The sequence below is a fragment of the Giraffa tippelskirchi genome, chromosome 1 (assembly GCF_054371585.1).
Source record: "Giraffa tippelskirchi isolate mGirTip1 chromosome 1, T2T-mGirTip1v1.2.pri, whole genome shotgun sequence".
NCBI classification, from domain to species: domain Eukaryota; kingdom Metazoa; phylum Chordata; class Mammalia; order Artiodactyla; family Giraffidae; genus Giraffa; species Giraffa tippelskirchi.
Genome location: NC_137275.1, coordinates 67806537 through 67824793, shown reverse-complemented (window position 1 = coordinate 67824793; position 18257 = coordinate 67806537). Strand labels below are relative to the sequence as shown.

Sequence of the window (18257 nt, the reverse complement as noted above, 5' to 3'; positions counted from 1 at the left end):
CCAATGTCCTCTCTGGAGAGGGCATGGCCATGCACAGGTATGTGGAAATGGGAAGGTTAGGAGTCTGGCAAAAATCTATGACTTAACAAAGAAGAAACATCAGAATCCATTATATTATTTAAAACAAACAAACAAAAACTCCCTAGGTATGGGTTTCCAACTTCTGCTGTGATTTTATGACCTCCTGTTCCCTTGGAATAACTTTATAACCACTCAATAAGCAAGATGAGGCTGTGGATCAAGGGTTAAAGACTTTTAAAGATATTGCATAAATGCACTTAACCATGAGCCAAAGTGATAAATAGGAAACCAAGATGAATGTCAGGAACGCTGTGAAGAATGATTAGCTGGGACAGTTGGAGCAGCTGCTAAGGCAACTCCAAACACCTGGAAAGAAGGATTTCCTTCTGGCTTACAGCAAGGCTGAATTGTTCTAATTGCATTTGCATTAAAAGGCACCACTGCAAATTGCAGAAAACGATACAGTAAGTGGGAAAACATGATGTAAGTTTTCAAAAGGCACAACATAATACTGCATCTTACTTTGGGAGACATGGAAAGGTAGTTAAGAGAAAAAGAAATGGATGGGAATAGCTACACACCAACCACAGGAGACAGGTCACTACTGAGGAGGGAAGGAGAAAAAAAGAGACTGGTATATGATTTGTTTTCAGAGCAATCTTTAGCATAGTGGGTAAATGTTAGTATCTCATAAACTCTGGAAGTGAATACATGAGGCTGTATTTGATTATTTTATGCCCTTACCTGTCTGTGTGATATGTTTTCTAATTAAAACTTAAAAATATTTTTGAAAGAGTCTGTGACAATATCTATTATGTAGTCATTGTTAAACCAGTCATTGCTGCAATGTTTTCTCCCACCATGGAGACCAAAAGCCTTAGACTACTTTTTAAGGATCATAGAATGCCAAAACCCAAAGTCCATGATAAACTACCTCTCCTAACCTCTTTATAATTTTTCTTTTTTTCTTTTTCTTTCTTTTTTTATAGAAGTATACTTGCTTTACAATATGGTATTAATTGTCACCCTGCTTATTTAACTTAAATGCAGAGTACATCATGAGAAATGCTGGACTGGATAAAGCACAAGCTGGAATCAAGATTTCCGGGAGAAATATTAATAACTTCAGATATGCAGATGACACCACACTTATGGCAAAAAGCAAAGAAGAACTAAAGAGCCTCTTGATGAAAGTGAAAGAGGAGAGTGAAAAAGTTGGCTTAAAACTCAATGTTCAGAAAACTAAGATCATGGCATCTGGTCCCATCACTTCATGGCAAATAGATGGGAAAATAGTGACAGACTTTATTTTGGGGGGCTTCAAAATCACTGCAGATGGTGACTGTAGCCATGAAATTAAAAGACACTTGCTACTTGGAAGAAAAGTTATGACCAACCTAGACAGCTTATTAAAAAGCAGAGGCATTACTTTGCCAACAAAGGTCCATCTAGTCAAAGCTATGGTTTTCCTAGTAGTCATGTATGATGTGAAAGTTGAACTATAAAGAAAGCTGAGCTCTGAAGAATTGATGTTTTTGAACTGTCATGTTGGAGAAGACTCTTGAGAGTCCCTTTCACAGCAAGGAGATCCAGCCAGTCTATCCTAAAGGAAATCAGTCCTGAATATTCATTGGCAGGACTAATGCTGAAGTTGAAGCTCCAACACTTTGGCTACCTGATGTGAAGAACTGGCTCACTGGAAAAGACCCTGATGCTGGGAAAGATTGAAGGCGGGAGGAGAAGGGGACGACAGAGGATGAGATGGTTGAATGGCATCACCGACTCAATGGACATGAGTTTGAGTAAGCTCTGGGAGTTGGTGATGGACAGACAGGGAGGTCTGGTGTGCTGCAGTCCATGGTGTCGCAAACAGTTGGACACGACTGAGTAACTGAACTTAACTGAACTGCAACACAGCAAAGTGATTAATTTATAGATATATATATTCTTTTCCATTATGGTTAATCATAGGGTATTGAATACAGTTCTCTGTGCAGTACAGTAGGATCTTGCTGCTTATCCATTCCATACATAAAACTTTCTTCTGCTAACCTCAACATCCCACTCCATCCCTTCCCCAACCTCTACCCACCTTGGCAACTGTTACTAGCTTATTCTCTGTGACCGTGAGTCTGTTTCTCTTCTGTAGATAGGTTCATTTGTGTCATAGATTGAAGGTCGCCCAGTCGTGTCCAACTCTTTGAGACCCCATGAACTATACAGTTGATGGAATTTTCCAGGCTGGAATACTGGAGTGGGTAGTCCTTCCCTTCTCCAGGGGACCTTCCCAACCCAGAGATCGAACCCAGGTCTCCCACATTGTAGTCAGATTCTTTACCAGCTGAGCCACAAGGGAAGCCCAGATTCCACGTATAAGGGATATCATATGGTATTTGTCTTTCTCTTTCTGACTTGCTTCACTTAATATGATAATCTCTAGCTGCATCCATGTTGCCTCAAATGGCATCATTTTGCTTTTTTTGCTCTCTTTGTCATTTTAACTGACCTCACTGAGCTTGGCCACAGGGATTAGAAATGTGGCCCAAATATGCAGTGTTAGAGAGTGAACCCTCTTTCTTCTGCTATTGATTCTAGGTATATGGACACTACCCCAAAAAGTCCAGCCATAAACTTGAATTATGAGTATCTAGTGACTGATTCCACAGTAATTCTAAGACTTAACTGTAGAAAGGTTAGCACTGGAGAGAGTAATCCAGACAAAAGCACATGAGAAATTTTAAGAGGGTCCTCTGTCATGAACAGCTGATATTCAAGATAACAATGACTATACCCACAGGAAAAACAAAGCGTTTGGTTGAAAGGTGGTTAGTGATTGTACCTATAGCTTGTCACATAGCTTTAAAATAGTGTTTTAAAACTTTTAAAGAGTGTTGGCAAAACCATAAAGAGCTATAAAATATTGATTATTTTTATTATCAAATATCTAAGTGGTAATGATGTATCAACTTCAAAGCAGGCAGGAGGTCTACTTTTTCAAAAAGTTGATCATCAGTCCTTTTAAATCAAATTGTTTCCCATGGGATCACAGCCCTTTGCTATTCATGCCCATTAAGTATGAGAATCTCTGGCGTCAACCTCATAGACATTAGTTATGTAGCAATATACTTTCCAGAAAACACAAACACACGTGACACACAACATATACATATATATGCACATATATACACACAGATAACATATACACAGGTATATACATACACACATATGCACATGTATACATATAAAGGTGATTTTTGGGCAACACAGGTTTGAACTGCTAGGGTCTACTTATACCGTACTTGGATCTTTAAATATGATGTAATGTGGAATCACATATATGGAGGGCTAACTGTAAAGTTATTCTCAGATTTTGAGTGTATAGGTTATAGGTGCTCCTAACCCATGTTGTTCAACAATCAACTGTACATATATACATATACACATGTATATGTGTGCAAACACACACACATACTCTCACACTCCTGGCAAGAGTGCCTTACTGTTGCTATAAGGAAATACACAGTTTAATTTTGTCTTACTATATTGCCAGCTAGTCCCTTCTGCTCCTAGTAGCTAGTGTGGTTTCTGGCCCATTGGAAGTGTTCAGTGAATGGGAAATGAATGAATGCATTATACACAAGATTTGACTTTAACAAGATGGTGATAACAAAACCACACAAACTTTTTAATCACCTCCAATGGAAAAATATTTTCTTCTGGGTGTATTTTGTTGGTGGAGGTGTTATATACAGCACAGTAGTCAATTAAATAAGCTTTAGGGAACTGGACTTTACCCAAATCTTGGTAGTTACTTTTCTATACCTCTGTTTTCTCATCTATAAGGTGAGAATAATGGTGCACTACCTCATTCTTTACTTTAGGAGGATTTATTAAGAACCTTCACATAAAGAGTCAAGCAAAGTGACAAAAAGATTGTAAGCCCACAATAAATATTAGTTGATACCACCATGGTTACCATTATTATCCTCACTGTTTTAATCACAGCCTGAGTTTTCTGGACTTTCAAATGGAAGATAGATTTTCATATTAGCCTTCTTACTGTAGAAGAAAGATTCATCTAATTTGAAAATTAAGATGTTAGAAGAAAAGTCTCAGATGTGGTCACCTGAGGTGAAATTGTCTTTTTGCTCTCTTCTCTTTTTGCCCTCTTTGTAATTTTAACTGACCTCACTGAGCTGGGCCACATGGATCAGCCAGGTGTGTCACCTGATTCTGAGAAGGGGCGCCTCCAGGTTGATCAAATTTCCAAATGGAGATGGTAAGGCTAAGTTTTTAAGAGCATGAGAAAAAGCAAATAATGCCTTTAAATCATTCCAATGTCATGAATTTAAATGTCCCCATGGTACCTACCAGATATGAATTTTGAGGGGGTTCAAGTTTAACCTTCAAAATGCTGCAAGTCTCTGATGCTCCCTGGCTGCAGGTAGCAATTCTGGGAATGGTAAAACTGAGCCAACTGGAAGGAAAAAAATGGGATCTTCTGCAACACATCACTGGAAGGTGAAGAGTCCTATTTATTGTATACACATGGGGTATCTTTTTATCAATCCGCAAAAATAAAACTGAACATTTCTCTCTAAAACCTGATTAGAGAAGTCTCTAAGAGCATCCCACCGGTCTCAAAGTCCAGGCAGTTAACAGGATTTTAGTAACTCTTCAAACCAAACACCAGGTCTATTAAAGCCAATTGTCTAGCTGACACAGAACCACACTTACATATGGAACCAGCTTTGTAAGGTCCATTCTCTTATTCACAGTCCCACTGTCCTCGCTGTATAATCACCCCTTTTGTTTATATAATCCTATAGAAATGAGTCCACATACAGGGCAAACAAGAAACCAGGGGGAATCTTTGCCCGAACCTGGCTGTGTACGTGAAGTTCAACTGTGTTTGGTTAACCTTCTATTTATTCCATCTCTTTCCTTCAGCTGACCTTTCTAGTTTTAGTTCTTGCCATGGTGTGTTGTGGCAGAAGGTGGCTGAATGAGACCCTGGCACCATGTGACAAAGGAACTCTTATGAGCTCTCTATGAATCGTTTCATTCATCAGGAGCATACACTGACGCTCCCTTTGGATGTCCCCATATCTGCCATTAAAAATGGAAAACTGTCAGTGCCAACATACAGGCACTTCTCAGCCTCAGACCCACCGGCCAAACGTGTGGTGGAGATCTACAATTTTTGCTTTCCCTGCAATCGTTTTCCTATTGGATGGTCTGATAGCAATTCAGATGTTGACCCGTGTAGCCAGATAACTGGAGGAAAAGTAATTAGGCCATGTGTTGCCCTTGATCATGAAGTTACCTGACATGAAAGTAACATGGCCACATGACATGCTGTGTGACCTGCTTACTAACTTAGCCTTCTCTGGCAAGTAGAGTAATTAATCATCATTCTGGAGAGTGTACACACATTCCTAGCAACAAATAGTGACATGCTTACAGAGGGCAATACCTCTAAGTACTACAAAACATGAGTCATTTGACTAAAGGGTATAGCAATCAAGCTGAAAACCTGCTACATGGTTAAATTAGGAACAGGCACAGCTTCATTTTCTTTTCAGTCCTTTTTTAAGTGCACTGTGAAGCTCTGGTAGGAATAAGAGATTGGGTTGGAAATGAAGTGTGATAGCATTGATATGAATAATTTTCAACAACACCAAAGTGAATCAAAGGAAAGTACCTGTGAATTTCCTTAAATGACTTGCTGGAGGGTATTGTGTGGTAACTATATTACCATAGTCCCCCTTTTCTTTTTCAATTAGTATTTAAAGAGAAGCTTGACGATAGACTTCCTAACAGCGGCAAAAATAAATTCTCCCCAATTAAGTAGTCTAATAAGCTATTTAGGATTTTACCACTTAACATTCTTTCCTTCCCATTTAATTTTGGCTTTCACTTGGATGTCATCTTGTTGAAAATCCATCACAGAAAACTATGTGGAAAAAAAGATAATGTTGCTAAGTGCTCCTGAGTTTCCAAAACGAGCAGAAGCACAATGTTTTTTCTAAATCACCCCAGGATTTTCCCTAATAATTCAGATTCTTCCTACTAGAAATTAATATATGAAAATATATGAAAATGGTCAATATGCAAATTCAAATATCACACTAGTTACTCGTCTTCAGTAAGTGCTATACGCATATATTTGGAACAATACAATATTTTAAGGTTCTTGATGATAATAATGTCCTGGTATGCATATGTGCATGTATAATTATGCTCATTTAATTTAATCATGAAAATATTATAGGATCATTTGGTTTTCTCCTCTAAAAGTTCTCTCACTTTTTCTCAATTAATTAATTCCACTCTGCCCCTTTTATAAGTCAGCCGAAGGTAAGGAATGGTTTTAGGATTAAAAGGAGGATGATCACATTCCTGTAGAATGATGGACAGAAAAGAGGCATATGGAAGGGAAATGGCATTTTGTCCTTAGAATACAGTCTAATCGAGGGACAATGTTAGGCTTTCCAGTATAATGTGGTCCTAGAAATGTCCGAATTTTCTGATCATTTCTTCCTGCAAGTTTCCAGTGTCCCTGAATGCTGAGAATTTGCCTCAGGGGCAGTCACCTGATTGCAACAGAAGCCCTGGAAACCAGCTCTTGTGACTCACACATTCCACATGCTTGACTGGAGTGGAGCTTGTGGGACTTTGCAGAATTACTGGAATCACATGGGATGTACTGAAGGGAGCAGGAGGGTGGAGGGCATTTAATTTAACCATGAACTAGAAGAGTAGATAACACCATGGTAAGAAGAATAAAAAGGAACATGTTGACTGAAAGGGCAGAAACGTGACACAAAGGTCACTGCATATTATCCTTCCCCCACCAAGGAAATCTTATTTTCTTTCTCACAGAAAAAAACTTTGTTCCTTTCCCCAACATGTTAACAGAGACCAGTGAAAAGAAACAGGCTTCTCTGTGCCCATCAATAGAATCTATATAGCATCTATTTCCCCAGGGATTAATTCAGGTTTTGATTAAATCTTTCTGAGATTTAAATCATGATGTTACAAACCTCCAAGGAGCTCCTCTATGAGTTGTGACCTTCTTTATTACTCTCTGCTGTTTGATAAAGTACGAAGATTGATTTATAATAGTGTATACTGTGTTTGAAAACAAGGAATAGCAAAGAGAATTGCAAAGCATAAGATTAATATAAAGTAAACATTGCAAAAACTATGCCTTGGTTAAAATACTCTATAATTAATACTGAGTTACAACTGTAGCTAGTAACACTAGTGTCAAATGAATATAATAATGCTGTTAGTTATAAATTTTATCCAGTGATTAGCTAAATAATGCTACAAGAAAGAGAAAACTGGCAATGCTGAAAAAGGATTTTGAACCAATATCACATTAAACAGATTTAGTTTGGAGGACTTTTGAATTGAAGCAAGCTCCTTTTCAATAAACTATTCCTATCCAGTGTTCATTTATTTTCATCAGCCTAATTTTGGTTTCAATAATTATTTTGCCATTAGTATCATCAAGGATAGAAGTGGTTTAATGTTTGAGGACAACATCAAATGAATCCTTTATCTCTAATCAGGGTGCTCCTGTACACAACTAGTGACTACTATTTTTTTCCCCTTGAAAATCTCTCTTTACCCTCAAAAGGTTTTTAAGGGTAAAAAGTTAACCCTTTAAAAGGAAGACTGTCATTTTTCTACTGCTCTTACTAATTCCAACCAGAATATTCAAAATGCCCTGTTCAAGTTAAACATCAATGAAGACAAGTTGTGATGTGCGGCTTATCCACTGAATCACAGTTGTAGAAGAATGCAATATTTGGGTAAGATGATAAGTAAGTTTTTATTTTCTCTTTTGATATAATAATTGGCAAATCTTGCAGTGGTATAAAATAGAAAGAGAGCCATTGGAAGTGCTTCTTGGGTTACTTAGCAGATTTCCATGTATTATTGGTAGCTCTATCACATTTCCAATAATTATGAATATTTTTTTCTGTAGGAGAAAGGGGAACTGGGGGCTGAAATACATTCAGCCACATTCCCCATGGCTAGGCTTCTGTTGACTCTTACAAGCAGCTGGGAGTAGGGACCATCAGCTGAAATCCAGACTTGGCAGAGCGTTAGTAACACATTCTTTGTCATCTCTGTCATGAGGACCACCAATCACCTACAAAGAATGGTGGACATCCTGACAGCAAGCCACACTAGCAGTAATCTATCAACTTGTCCCATATTTAACCTGATGACTTACATATGACAGAGAGACAGGGAGGTGCATTCTGTTACAAGTCTTCAAGAAATATTCAGTCCATGCTGTACACCAGAAACTAATATAACATTGTAAATCAATGTTCAATGGATAGTATAGTTCAAGTATACTTCAATAAAAATATATATTCAGTCCATTATGGCAGAATTGCTTCCTAAGCTGAATATTCAGCAGCTTTCTCACTGAGGCAGTGGCTTGTACTTAAAATTCATACTTTCCAGGGTTAAGTACAAAAACAGAACTAATCTGTTTGATAAAGTCCGACGTCACTTCTCATTAGAGAAATCACTAGTTCCGCCTTTACTGTTTGAAAGGAGACAAGGTAAAATACAGAAGGCACACGTTACCTTAGAGCTGAAATCCATTCATGAATATGGAAAAGCAAGGGGAGGGCAGGTGATCCAGAGAGGAAACAGAATAATGATAAGAGAGTAATGTGTACTGATCTGAGGAATGTACCAGGAGTTTGGTTACGATAAATAAGAAAAGCAGAAGTAGATTTGAAACATTCGTTTCCCTTTATTAGCTCAGTGAGGCTGATGTGTACTGCACATTTAAAAAAAATCACAGGAATTTTCATACAATGAATAAAACCACAACAATACATGTAGAATTGGCAGGTGGAAAAAAAAGCCCGGCAAGGGCTCAACTAATCACTCACTTTCCCTCTTCAGCATAGTTCAACCAACAGTATTACACTTTCACCTACAAATCTTAAAGTAGCTCCATCAAGTCAGCAGTTCACATTATTGAAAATGTCTGTCACATAGGTACAAATTTAGAATCATCACATTATATTACATGGCTATTCTAGGTCATCTATAGATCAGGTCTTAGACTACAGTGATTGAAGTTCTCGTTACAGCCATCAAAAAAGGACACATAATCATTACCTACTGTAAGCTCACATCTAAAGGCATGAAAAGGTCTCCTTTTTTTTCAACTGACCCAACCATCACACCCCAATAGTGCAAAGTTCCCTCTCTGCTGCTTTGAATGTTGACAGCCCAACCGTAGCTCTCAGAGTCATTTAGCAAAAATTGATTTTGTTGCACTGGAAGAATTATTCTGCTACATCTCTTAAAAAAAAAAAACCCCACATTTCTAAAGCACCAGTTCAGTTACCAAAATTGTAGATGTGGTACTTACCACAGCATGAAGGCAATGGCCCAGGGTCATCTAAAAATCCTACAGATCTATGCTGAAATTTGCCTCCAGTGATGATGGGGTGCATGTGTTCATTTGAAATATACTCTCCAAAAAAATTAAAAATAAAAATAAAAGGAACACAGTTTACATTTTGATGGGCTACCCACAGTGTCTGCATAAGATACAAAAGCTCTATTTGGATGGTCTAGTGATTCTCTCTTTGCACTAATTTTAGATGCAATTTGAAGTCCATGGAGGAAAACTATCTTCATGGTAACAATATTTGTCAGGCCAGAAGGGTGGGAATAAATGAATCCTCAACATGAAATCTGTAGTGTTGACTTTTGACAAGTAAGAAAAGAAACCCAGTCTTTGACTCATGTCAACGATCCAGGGCAAAAAGGAGAATGTATTGAAAATTGGATCACAAAAAATTTAAAGGCAAAATAGAGAACGTATCTGGTCCTTGAACACATAATATGATTTACTAAATATCGATTTCTTAAAAATAATTTATTGCTCTTAATAGTCTTTTATTCTTATTCTACAACAGAAGATACTCAGATTTCAGAAAGAAAGACTGTAAACTTTAGTTTGGCGTCCACACAGAGTTAAAATACCTGCATTTAACCTACAGAACAAGAATTAGGCAGATTAAAGATGTGTTACGGTTGTAACGCAGGACCTGTGAACAAGTTCTTTTATTTCATAGTATTTTTATTGCTTTCTATCTACTTAGAAATAAGAAGCCAAAAACTCAAGCAAGCATCCGACAGGACAGACAGTGGATTCACTCTGAACACAATATGCTGGTGATAAATGAATGCAGCTTTCAAAATTAGCTGCATTGGCCTGGGGGTGTAATCCATTTTTATACGATCATGTTGGGCGAGAGAAAGGAAAAGAATGGTTACATAGTAGGTATATCATGTCTTCCAGAAAAGTCATGTCGGCCATACTGTAATTGAATCTCAACTCAGAAACTTGAATACACACGCCAAACTTGACTGACTTCCATTCCAGGGCTTCACACTCAGAGGAAATCCTGATGCTCAAAAATGGAGGTTTTTCTGAAGTTATTTTTTTATTGAATTTAGCAGAAGCAATGTCATCAAGAACAACTTCATGGTCACATCAGAGGCCATGCTAGTGCAAGTAGAAACACTGCTTCTGCGAAGCGGCATTTCCCAAATGAAACACTTAAACTCCAACCTGACAATTGCCATGCATCCTAGGTAGAAAATTTCCACTGGCTTTATTATTTTCATCAACTCATAATTTATAATAAATAGGCTATCTGCAACTGATAAATATGTCTCTTTAGTAAACAAAGGAATGAAATATCAGTATTTATACAGGATGCATAACTGTAAAAAATACAGATAAATACCATCATCATACTCTGCCAAGGGAAAGAGATACTGGCTTCAAAGAGAGTCTTCAGACACACATTAATTATTGTAAAAATCATACTATAATTATTACCTCAGCATTTTGTATCAAATTAAAATCACAAAAATTAAAACAAAACAGCATTTTAAAAAGATTTTTGACCTCTAGTTTCAAAACTACTGTTGATAGAGAAAATAAAAACATTTCTTAATGGTTACCCATTGAGAGACTTTACATAAAATCATGATATCTTCTAGAAAAATTTTAGATGAGAAAATTTCATTCCCCTAACAAATCCAGTGTATAAAACTTCAAAGAAAAACAAGCAACAAGAAAATGTGGAAAAATATTGCAGAAGTGGTTAATACCTTTAGGGGGCTAGGAGGTTTCTTGACAAGATGCTTAGATCGAAGCTCACCTAAGAGGGGATGGTTGTGCATAAAGCATCGATTTGTTGTGTTGCACTCAATGGACACACACACTGTCCTTTTTTTGTTTTACAATCAAATATATATAAGCAGTAAGTTCAGCTTCTAAATATGTTAGTGTACAATAATTGTTTCACCTCATAATTACATTTGAATATTCTCGATTAAGAAAAATTTAGCAGTTTTTGAAAAGAAGGCTGCATTTACAGTGCATAGCTGTAACAAAAAAAGAACATCATTGTATAGTATGTACACAAAATAAAAATACTCCATTTAACATCTGTAAATACTTAACTACATCAGAGAATGTAGCAATTACACTATCTGAACACATCCCAGAGAGTTTTACCCAACTCTCCTTAGTAATGTAACACCGTGCTCGCTCCTCAGAAAGAACCACTGAACAAGCTGCACGCTTGACCATTGACAAGGCTTTTGAAATTTGCAGTGGGAGATCAACGTTTTGGACATTTACATGGGTGTCAGGAGGAAGGACGAACTACAGAAACTTCAAAATGTTAGGAAAGTTGAGCATTCGGTGCCTGCAGCATCCTCTCCCACCCAGATTCCTTGGCAAAAGGAAAAAGGAAAAAAAGAAAGAAAAAGAGAGAGAAAGGATATGAGTTCTACAGAACCTGCGGTTTCTTCAGGATTGTCATATAATCATTACGTTGTGAGAGAAAGCTTGCTTCACGTTGATTTTGCACTTTCTTAAAAAAAAAAAACAAAACAGAGTACGGAGGCTGATGCCCAGACATCAGTGGCTGTCATTTTAGGGTGGCCTGTGGTTGGTTGGTTAGCTTTCTTTCCTTTTGGATGTACGTTTTTGTTTTTTTTTTTTCCTTTTGACTAGAATATGAACATTTTGAAGTTCTAGGTTTTAAGTGTGTCTTCATGGAACTGCTGCCATTCGAAGTGGTTTGCCCTTGCACGCTCTGGTCAGGTGTCCCCAGTTCCCACCTGTACATACATACTTCCCCCAAACCAGGCAAATACACACACAGGCACGCGTGTGCACGCGTGCGCGCACACACACATATACACGCACACACACACACTCCATCACCAAGAGACTCAGGGAAAGCAAAGCTGACACCCATGAATAAACATGTGCTTACTGGAATTCCATTCTGTCTCTTGCCTCTTCAGCAGCTGGGTTCATGTAAACCATTGTTGTTGTTCTTGTATTGTTGTTTTGTTTTTGTACAGAGAGTGTAAAGTAGGAGAAATTCCTAAGTATGACTTGCAATAGTCTTTTAGGGAAGGACGCGCTGTCCCGTGAGGTATTCACCATGCCTCTGTCATCCTTAGCCAGGGAACATATTACCTGCGTAAGCTTCTCTGGGCTTCTTTCAGTAAACTATCGAAATCCAGAGAGTCATACTTGCTCTTGATGGAAGCAGGGTCAAAGTCATCTGAATTTGAATCTGAAAGAAACCCAAGCCAGGTCAGATTGTACCCTTTGCTTATGGTCATTAATTCAATCATCTAATGTAAGATAACCCAATTCAAAGACAATTTATCTGGTTAATACACTTTAGCAAAATATGCCCAACTTTTATTAGTATATGAGATCTGTGTTGGTATGTACATATAAATGTGCATATATTTACATATATATTTGCAGGAGGTATTTATATGTATGACTATTAATAATTATGTGTATATTTGCAGAAGGTATTTATATGGTAGATGGTATGGTATATATACACCAATATTTTAATTAATTATGCTTATATATTTATCTATTTATACCACATGTATATATTTGCAGAAGGTAAGGAGTGATGAGTACTCAAAACACTCATCTATTGACTTATTTTGGATTTAAACACTCCTGGGAGGTAATCAAAACAGGCTATTTCTTTTCAATAGCAACCTAGGCAATCAACATGCTTTAAAAGTAAGGCCCCTCCTCCTTCCTGCTATGTTAAATGACTTCCCCAGGTTCCTCAACAACTTAGGTGGAGAGGAAAAAGTAGAAGCTAGAACTAGTTTTTCTGTTCATTGGGATTGATTTCATTATGTATAAACCAGACTCATCAGTCTGCTGCTCCCCTTGAAAAAGTTGGAGGGATTTAAGTTCTCAAGTACCTCAACGGACCCCAGCAACAGTGGTACCAGCTCTCCCCAAATTAGAAGGTTTAGGAAAATGCTTCATGTCCAGAGAGGGCAAATTCAGCCTCTTTACTCACTAATGGGGCTTCCCTGGTGGCTCAGATGGTAAAGAATCTGCCTGTAGTTCTGGAGATCTGGGCTCAATACCTGGGCCCGGAAGATTCCCCAGAGAAGGGAATGGCAACCCACTCCAGTATTCTGGCCTGGAGAATCCCATTGACAGAGGATCTTGGTGGGCTATAGCCCATGGGGTCGCAAAGAGTAGGACACAACTGAGCGACTAACACACAACTTCAAATAAAGCTACGGTCTTTCTTAGATCCTTAAACTAGTCGAAGTAAGCATTTGTGCAAAGCTCCACATGCCACTTCAGTAGCCCTGAACAAAATTGATATATTTCAGTCCCACTGGGTATAAAGTAAAAATCCTTTGAATATTTCTGATTTTTCTCCATTGACACCTAAGAAAAAGTCTACCATTCCTTCAGGATTTTCAGTTTGACAAAGGGTATCTTGGATATACAATAGAAAGCCTCAGGCAAACATATTCATACTTTCAAAAGCACTTACTTGAAGGGAACACAAAACCTTTCTGAGAAACATTAACAATCCTACTAAAATATGCATATTTGTGTTTTACCTAGATTAAATTACAAAATAGAAATGCTCAACGTGACAGAAAAGGGTAATATGAGATAAAATGGAAGCTAATCATTGACCTAACAAGTTGTTCTGATGAAAAGGTGGCAAATCCCTTAAGTTCTACAGAACCAGGCTGTTTCCCCTACCTCACCAGCTTCAATCTACTTTAAAGACATCTTACATTTAAAGACAAGGAAATTCTCTCACTTTTTTTTCCCCATTCTCATCATCTCTTGTCTCTACTGAGTTTCTTTGTCCAGGTAAGGTGAACAATTACAGTCAGCTTCAGATACAAAAACGGGACAAAAATGGTCCATCTTTCATCACCAAAATTTTACACGATCAATCTTAAATTACACTGGCTTACATTCTTCTCTTGAAAGCCTAATGAATAGTTTGATTGTATAACTGAAGCTGCCTGAGCAGCTGTTGTTCAAACCATAATCTTTTTATAAAGACAAAAAATAAGTCCTGCTCATTGCTAGAGATTAGCTTGAAATCAGAATTTCAGTTGCATTGTAGAAGATGAATGAGTCATTCAGTGATGGCAGTCTGTGTGACATGAAGTCCACATAGAACCATCAAGAACATATGTGTGAATCTTTCCTTGGAGGAAATTTTGAGAATTAAAATGTCTTAAATTAAGATCGTTCTACACGAAACTCAGAATTTCAGTCTTTCTGTGTTTTTATTAGCAAATATTAAAAGTACTTTGATACAGTGGTTCTCAAGAGTTTCTTCAGTGTAAAATATGGTGGCTGATGCTTACATATATACCAACTTTCATGGGCATACATATGTCAGTAGGCACCCACAAAATAATTTTTATTGCTTGAAGAGAGAATGCATCCACCTGTAACTTCTAGGGCAATAACATCCACTTTTTCTCCACTAAAGGAAGGATATATCCACAAGTAAGATATAATAAAATTTTTACAGGAATAATCTGAAAACCACTCTAATAAGTTTTAAAAATAAATTGTTATAAATAATAATACTATATTAATAGAAATAAGTCACATCACAGCTATATTCCTAGCACCCAGAAAATTGTGGGCACAAAGTAGAGACTCAATATTTGTCGAATGAATGTATTTTATTGAACACCTGCATATTATTAAAAACCTGATTGAAAATATTTGTGTTGGGATCTGGGACTGACTTACCAATGAATTGCAAGTGTATGTTGAAAGTTACATATATATTCAGGATGCTGATAATGTAATACATTTCTGTGAGTTAATAAGAGTTTGTGACCAACATGTTATTTATTTCCTTTTTCTGGCTTAAGTATGAATTCTAATTTGATTGTAACTAATTCCTGATCAAAATGATCATATTCTTAATCTTGATTCATCCTTCTATTTTTACCCTATGGTCCTAATTTAATTTCTGTCTTTCCTCTTTAAGATTTTTCATCGAACTCTTTCAGATGGAAAGATCCATTTGTTTATAGAATAGTAAATAGAAAGATACACAGATAACAGATTCACAGAAACCAGACTTAAATATTGTCTTCATCATGGTAAGCTTGATCATCCCTTTAAATTCTGAGTCTCATTTATAAATCTGGCTCATAAATAGTAACTGGAATCGCTATGTTTTGCATTAATAGTATTCTAATAACCATTAAGTAACCACAACAGCCAAGAAATGGAAACCTAAATAAGGATATTTCTGCAAAGAAAACATACACATGGCCAATAGGCACATGAAAAGATGCTCCATATTGCTAATTATTAGGAAAATGTAAATAAAAACTATGATGAGGTATCATCTCACACCAGTTAAAATGGGTATCATTTAAAAGTCTGCAAATAATAAATGCTGAAGAGGGAGAAAAAGGAATCTTCCTACATAGCTAGTGGGAATGTAAATTGGAGAAGCCATTATGGAGAAGAGACACAGGTTTCTTAAAATAAACTAAAAATAGAGTTTCCATACAATCCTGCAATCTCACTCCTGGGCACATATCTGAAGAAAACTCTAACTGGAAAAGGTACATGAGCTCCAATGTTCACACAGCTGTTTATAACAGCCAAGACATGGAGACAACCTAAATGTCCATAAGTAGATGAATGAATAAAGAATATGTGGTGATATGGTATACAGAGGAGCCTGGTGGGCTACAGACCACGGGGTTGCAAGAGGTGGACATGACTTAGCAACTAAACCACTCACATAGTGAATTATTACTTAGTCATAAAAGTGAATGAAATATTGCCATTTTCAGCAACATGAGTTATCAAACTAAGTGAAGTCAGACCTTGATATTTGAAGAAAAACAAAGATATAATATCACTTATGTATTGAATCTAAGAAAAGTGGTATAAATAATCTTATTTACAAAGAAAAATAGACTCACAGACATAGAAAACAAACTTATGGTTACCAAAGGAGATAGTGGGGGAGGGGGGCAGAGAGAAGGTAAATTAGGCAATTGAGAGTAACATATGCACGACTACTACATATGAAACAGGTGAACAAGGACCTATAATATAACATAGAAAACTACACTCAATATGTTGCAATAGCTATAATGGAGAAGAACCTGAAAAAGAATATTGTTGTCATTGTTTAGTCACTAAGTCATGTCCAACTCTTTGCAACCCCATGGACTGTAGTAGCCTGCCAGACTCCTCCATCCACGGGATTTCCCAGGTAAGAATACTGGAGTGGGCTGCCATTTCCTTCTTCAGGGGATATTCCCAACCCAGGAATAGAGCCCATGTCTTCTGCATTGGCAGGCAGATTCTTTACCACTGAGCCACTAGGAAAGCCCCAAAAAAGAATATAAATACATATATACACATATATACACATGTATATATCATTTCAAGTGTACAGAATCACTTTGCTGTACACTTGAAACTAACACAACATTGTAAATCAACTATATTTCAATTTTAAAATATCAGAGAAATGGGATATGTGAACTAACTTAATTTAGGAAAGCAAACAAAAATTAAAAAAAAATGATAATCCAAATGATAGGTTGCTTTATTTTTGGTACCAATTTTGGTAAAATTAATCAGTGTCACATCATTTTAACACTTTACTCTTGATGTGCACATAAGCGGCCAATTCCTCTGAATCCAGTATATGTTTGTTGTTTAGTCGCTAAGCTGTGTCTGACTCTTGCAGCCCCCTGGGTTTATGCACTTTGTTCAGCATTCATGGCCTGAAGCACTTAACTTGAACTCTTCAAGGAACAGAGACAAGACATACATATATACATACATACATACATACATTCAGTTCTCAAGCTAGTCCCTGGTGTTGATTCTTCCATCGTAAAATAATTTGAAATTTATAACTTCCCATTGCCATCATCTTTTATTATAATTATAGCTACCATTTATTGAGAATCTGTTTTGTGCCAGACACTGACACTCTGCTAAGGGCTTCATAAACATGTATATAATCTTCACAGCAACGTTATAAGGTATTTTACAAATGAAGCACCAGAAGCTGAGGGAGTTTAATTGCTCAAGGTCAAAAGCTAACTCAGGTTTCAAAACCAGGCCTGCACGATTCCAGAGCCAAGGCGCTGTCAAACTACACTAGGCCTATACTCAGACCCACTACCTTTCCTGTGATTGTAACGCTGGAGGGAACTGGAAAAACCTATGCTGCTACAATACACATCAAACATACTTTTCAGGAAATACAGAACGGCTTAGCAAAGGTAAAGTTTCTACTGACACTGGCGAAGCAATGAGATAACAAGGAGGGAAGCATTCTTCTTAGAAATATTTCAGGGAGGCTCCAGTTCAATTTGGAAGTACTATCCAATCCTTCCTCTACCAGTGATGAATCATGATCTAAAGGCCCCTCTAGGTAGCTTATTTTAAACTTTGGATGTTTTGAGACACTAGAAAACACCCTGGCCTTCATCACTGAAGAAAATAAGTCAAATCAACTCAAGACTTCAATCTGTCTTGACTGTTTTTATCAGCCAACATTTGAACAAATGACTTGCCACCTTTTATGTTTTCATCCCTAGGCCTCTGTCTAACAGTCAGCTGCCTCTCCCCTGCTTCATACTATCTATTTAGCTTGTGAAGTGAATTATAGCATATTCCCCCTGAACAATGCACCCCACCTGTATCAATTACTCTAGAAGACATCAATTCGGTAGAAGGAAGGAAAAAACCCTGTATTTGGTATTCACTTTTTTTCTTTATACCAAGTCAAAGTAAGTACAGATAGACATGTAATAATGCTTAAGAGCAGATT

At 37.2% G+C, this 18257-nt stretch overlaps 1 protein-coding gene across 11 annotated transcripts in view; it reads right to left on the bottom strand.

Moving 5' to 3' along the window:
- Positions 1-8785: 8785 nt before the first annotated feature.
- Positions 8786-18257, bottom strand: part of PPARGC1A (PPARG coactivator 1 alpha) — a 391629-nt gene continuing 382157 nt past the window's right edge. For 8 of the 11 annotated variants that reach the window (XM_081545341.1, XM_081545783.1, XM_081545730.1 and 5 more), the window contains one exon: positions 12083-12686. In XM_081545341.1, coding sequence (XP_081401467.1) covers positions 12583-12686 — 104 coding nt within the window. In that variant the 3' untranslated portion in view covers positions 12083-12582. Of the gene's footprint in view, positions 11829-12082; positions 12687-18257 lie in introns of those variants that run through there. The other 3 variants (XM_081545078.1, XM_081545159.1, XR_014069868.1) reach the window with 2 other exon arrangements.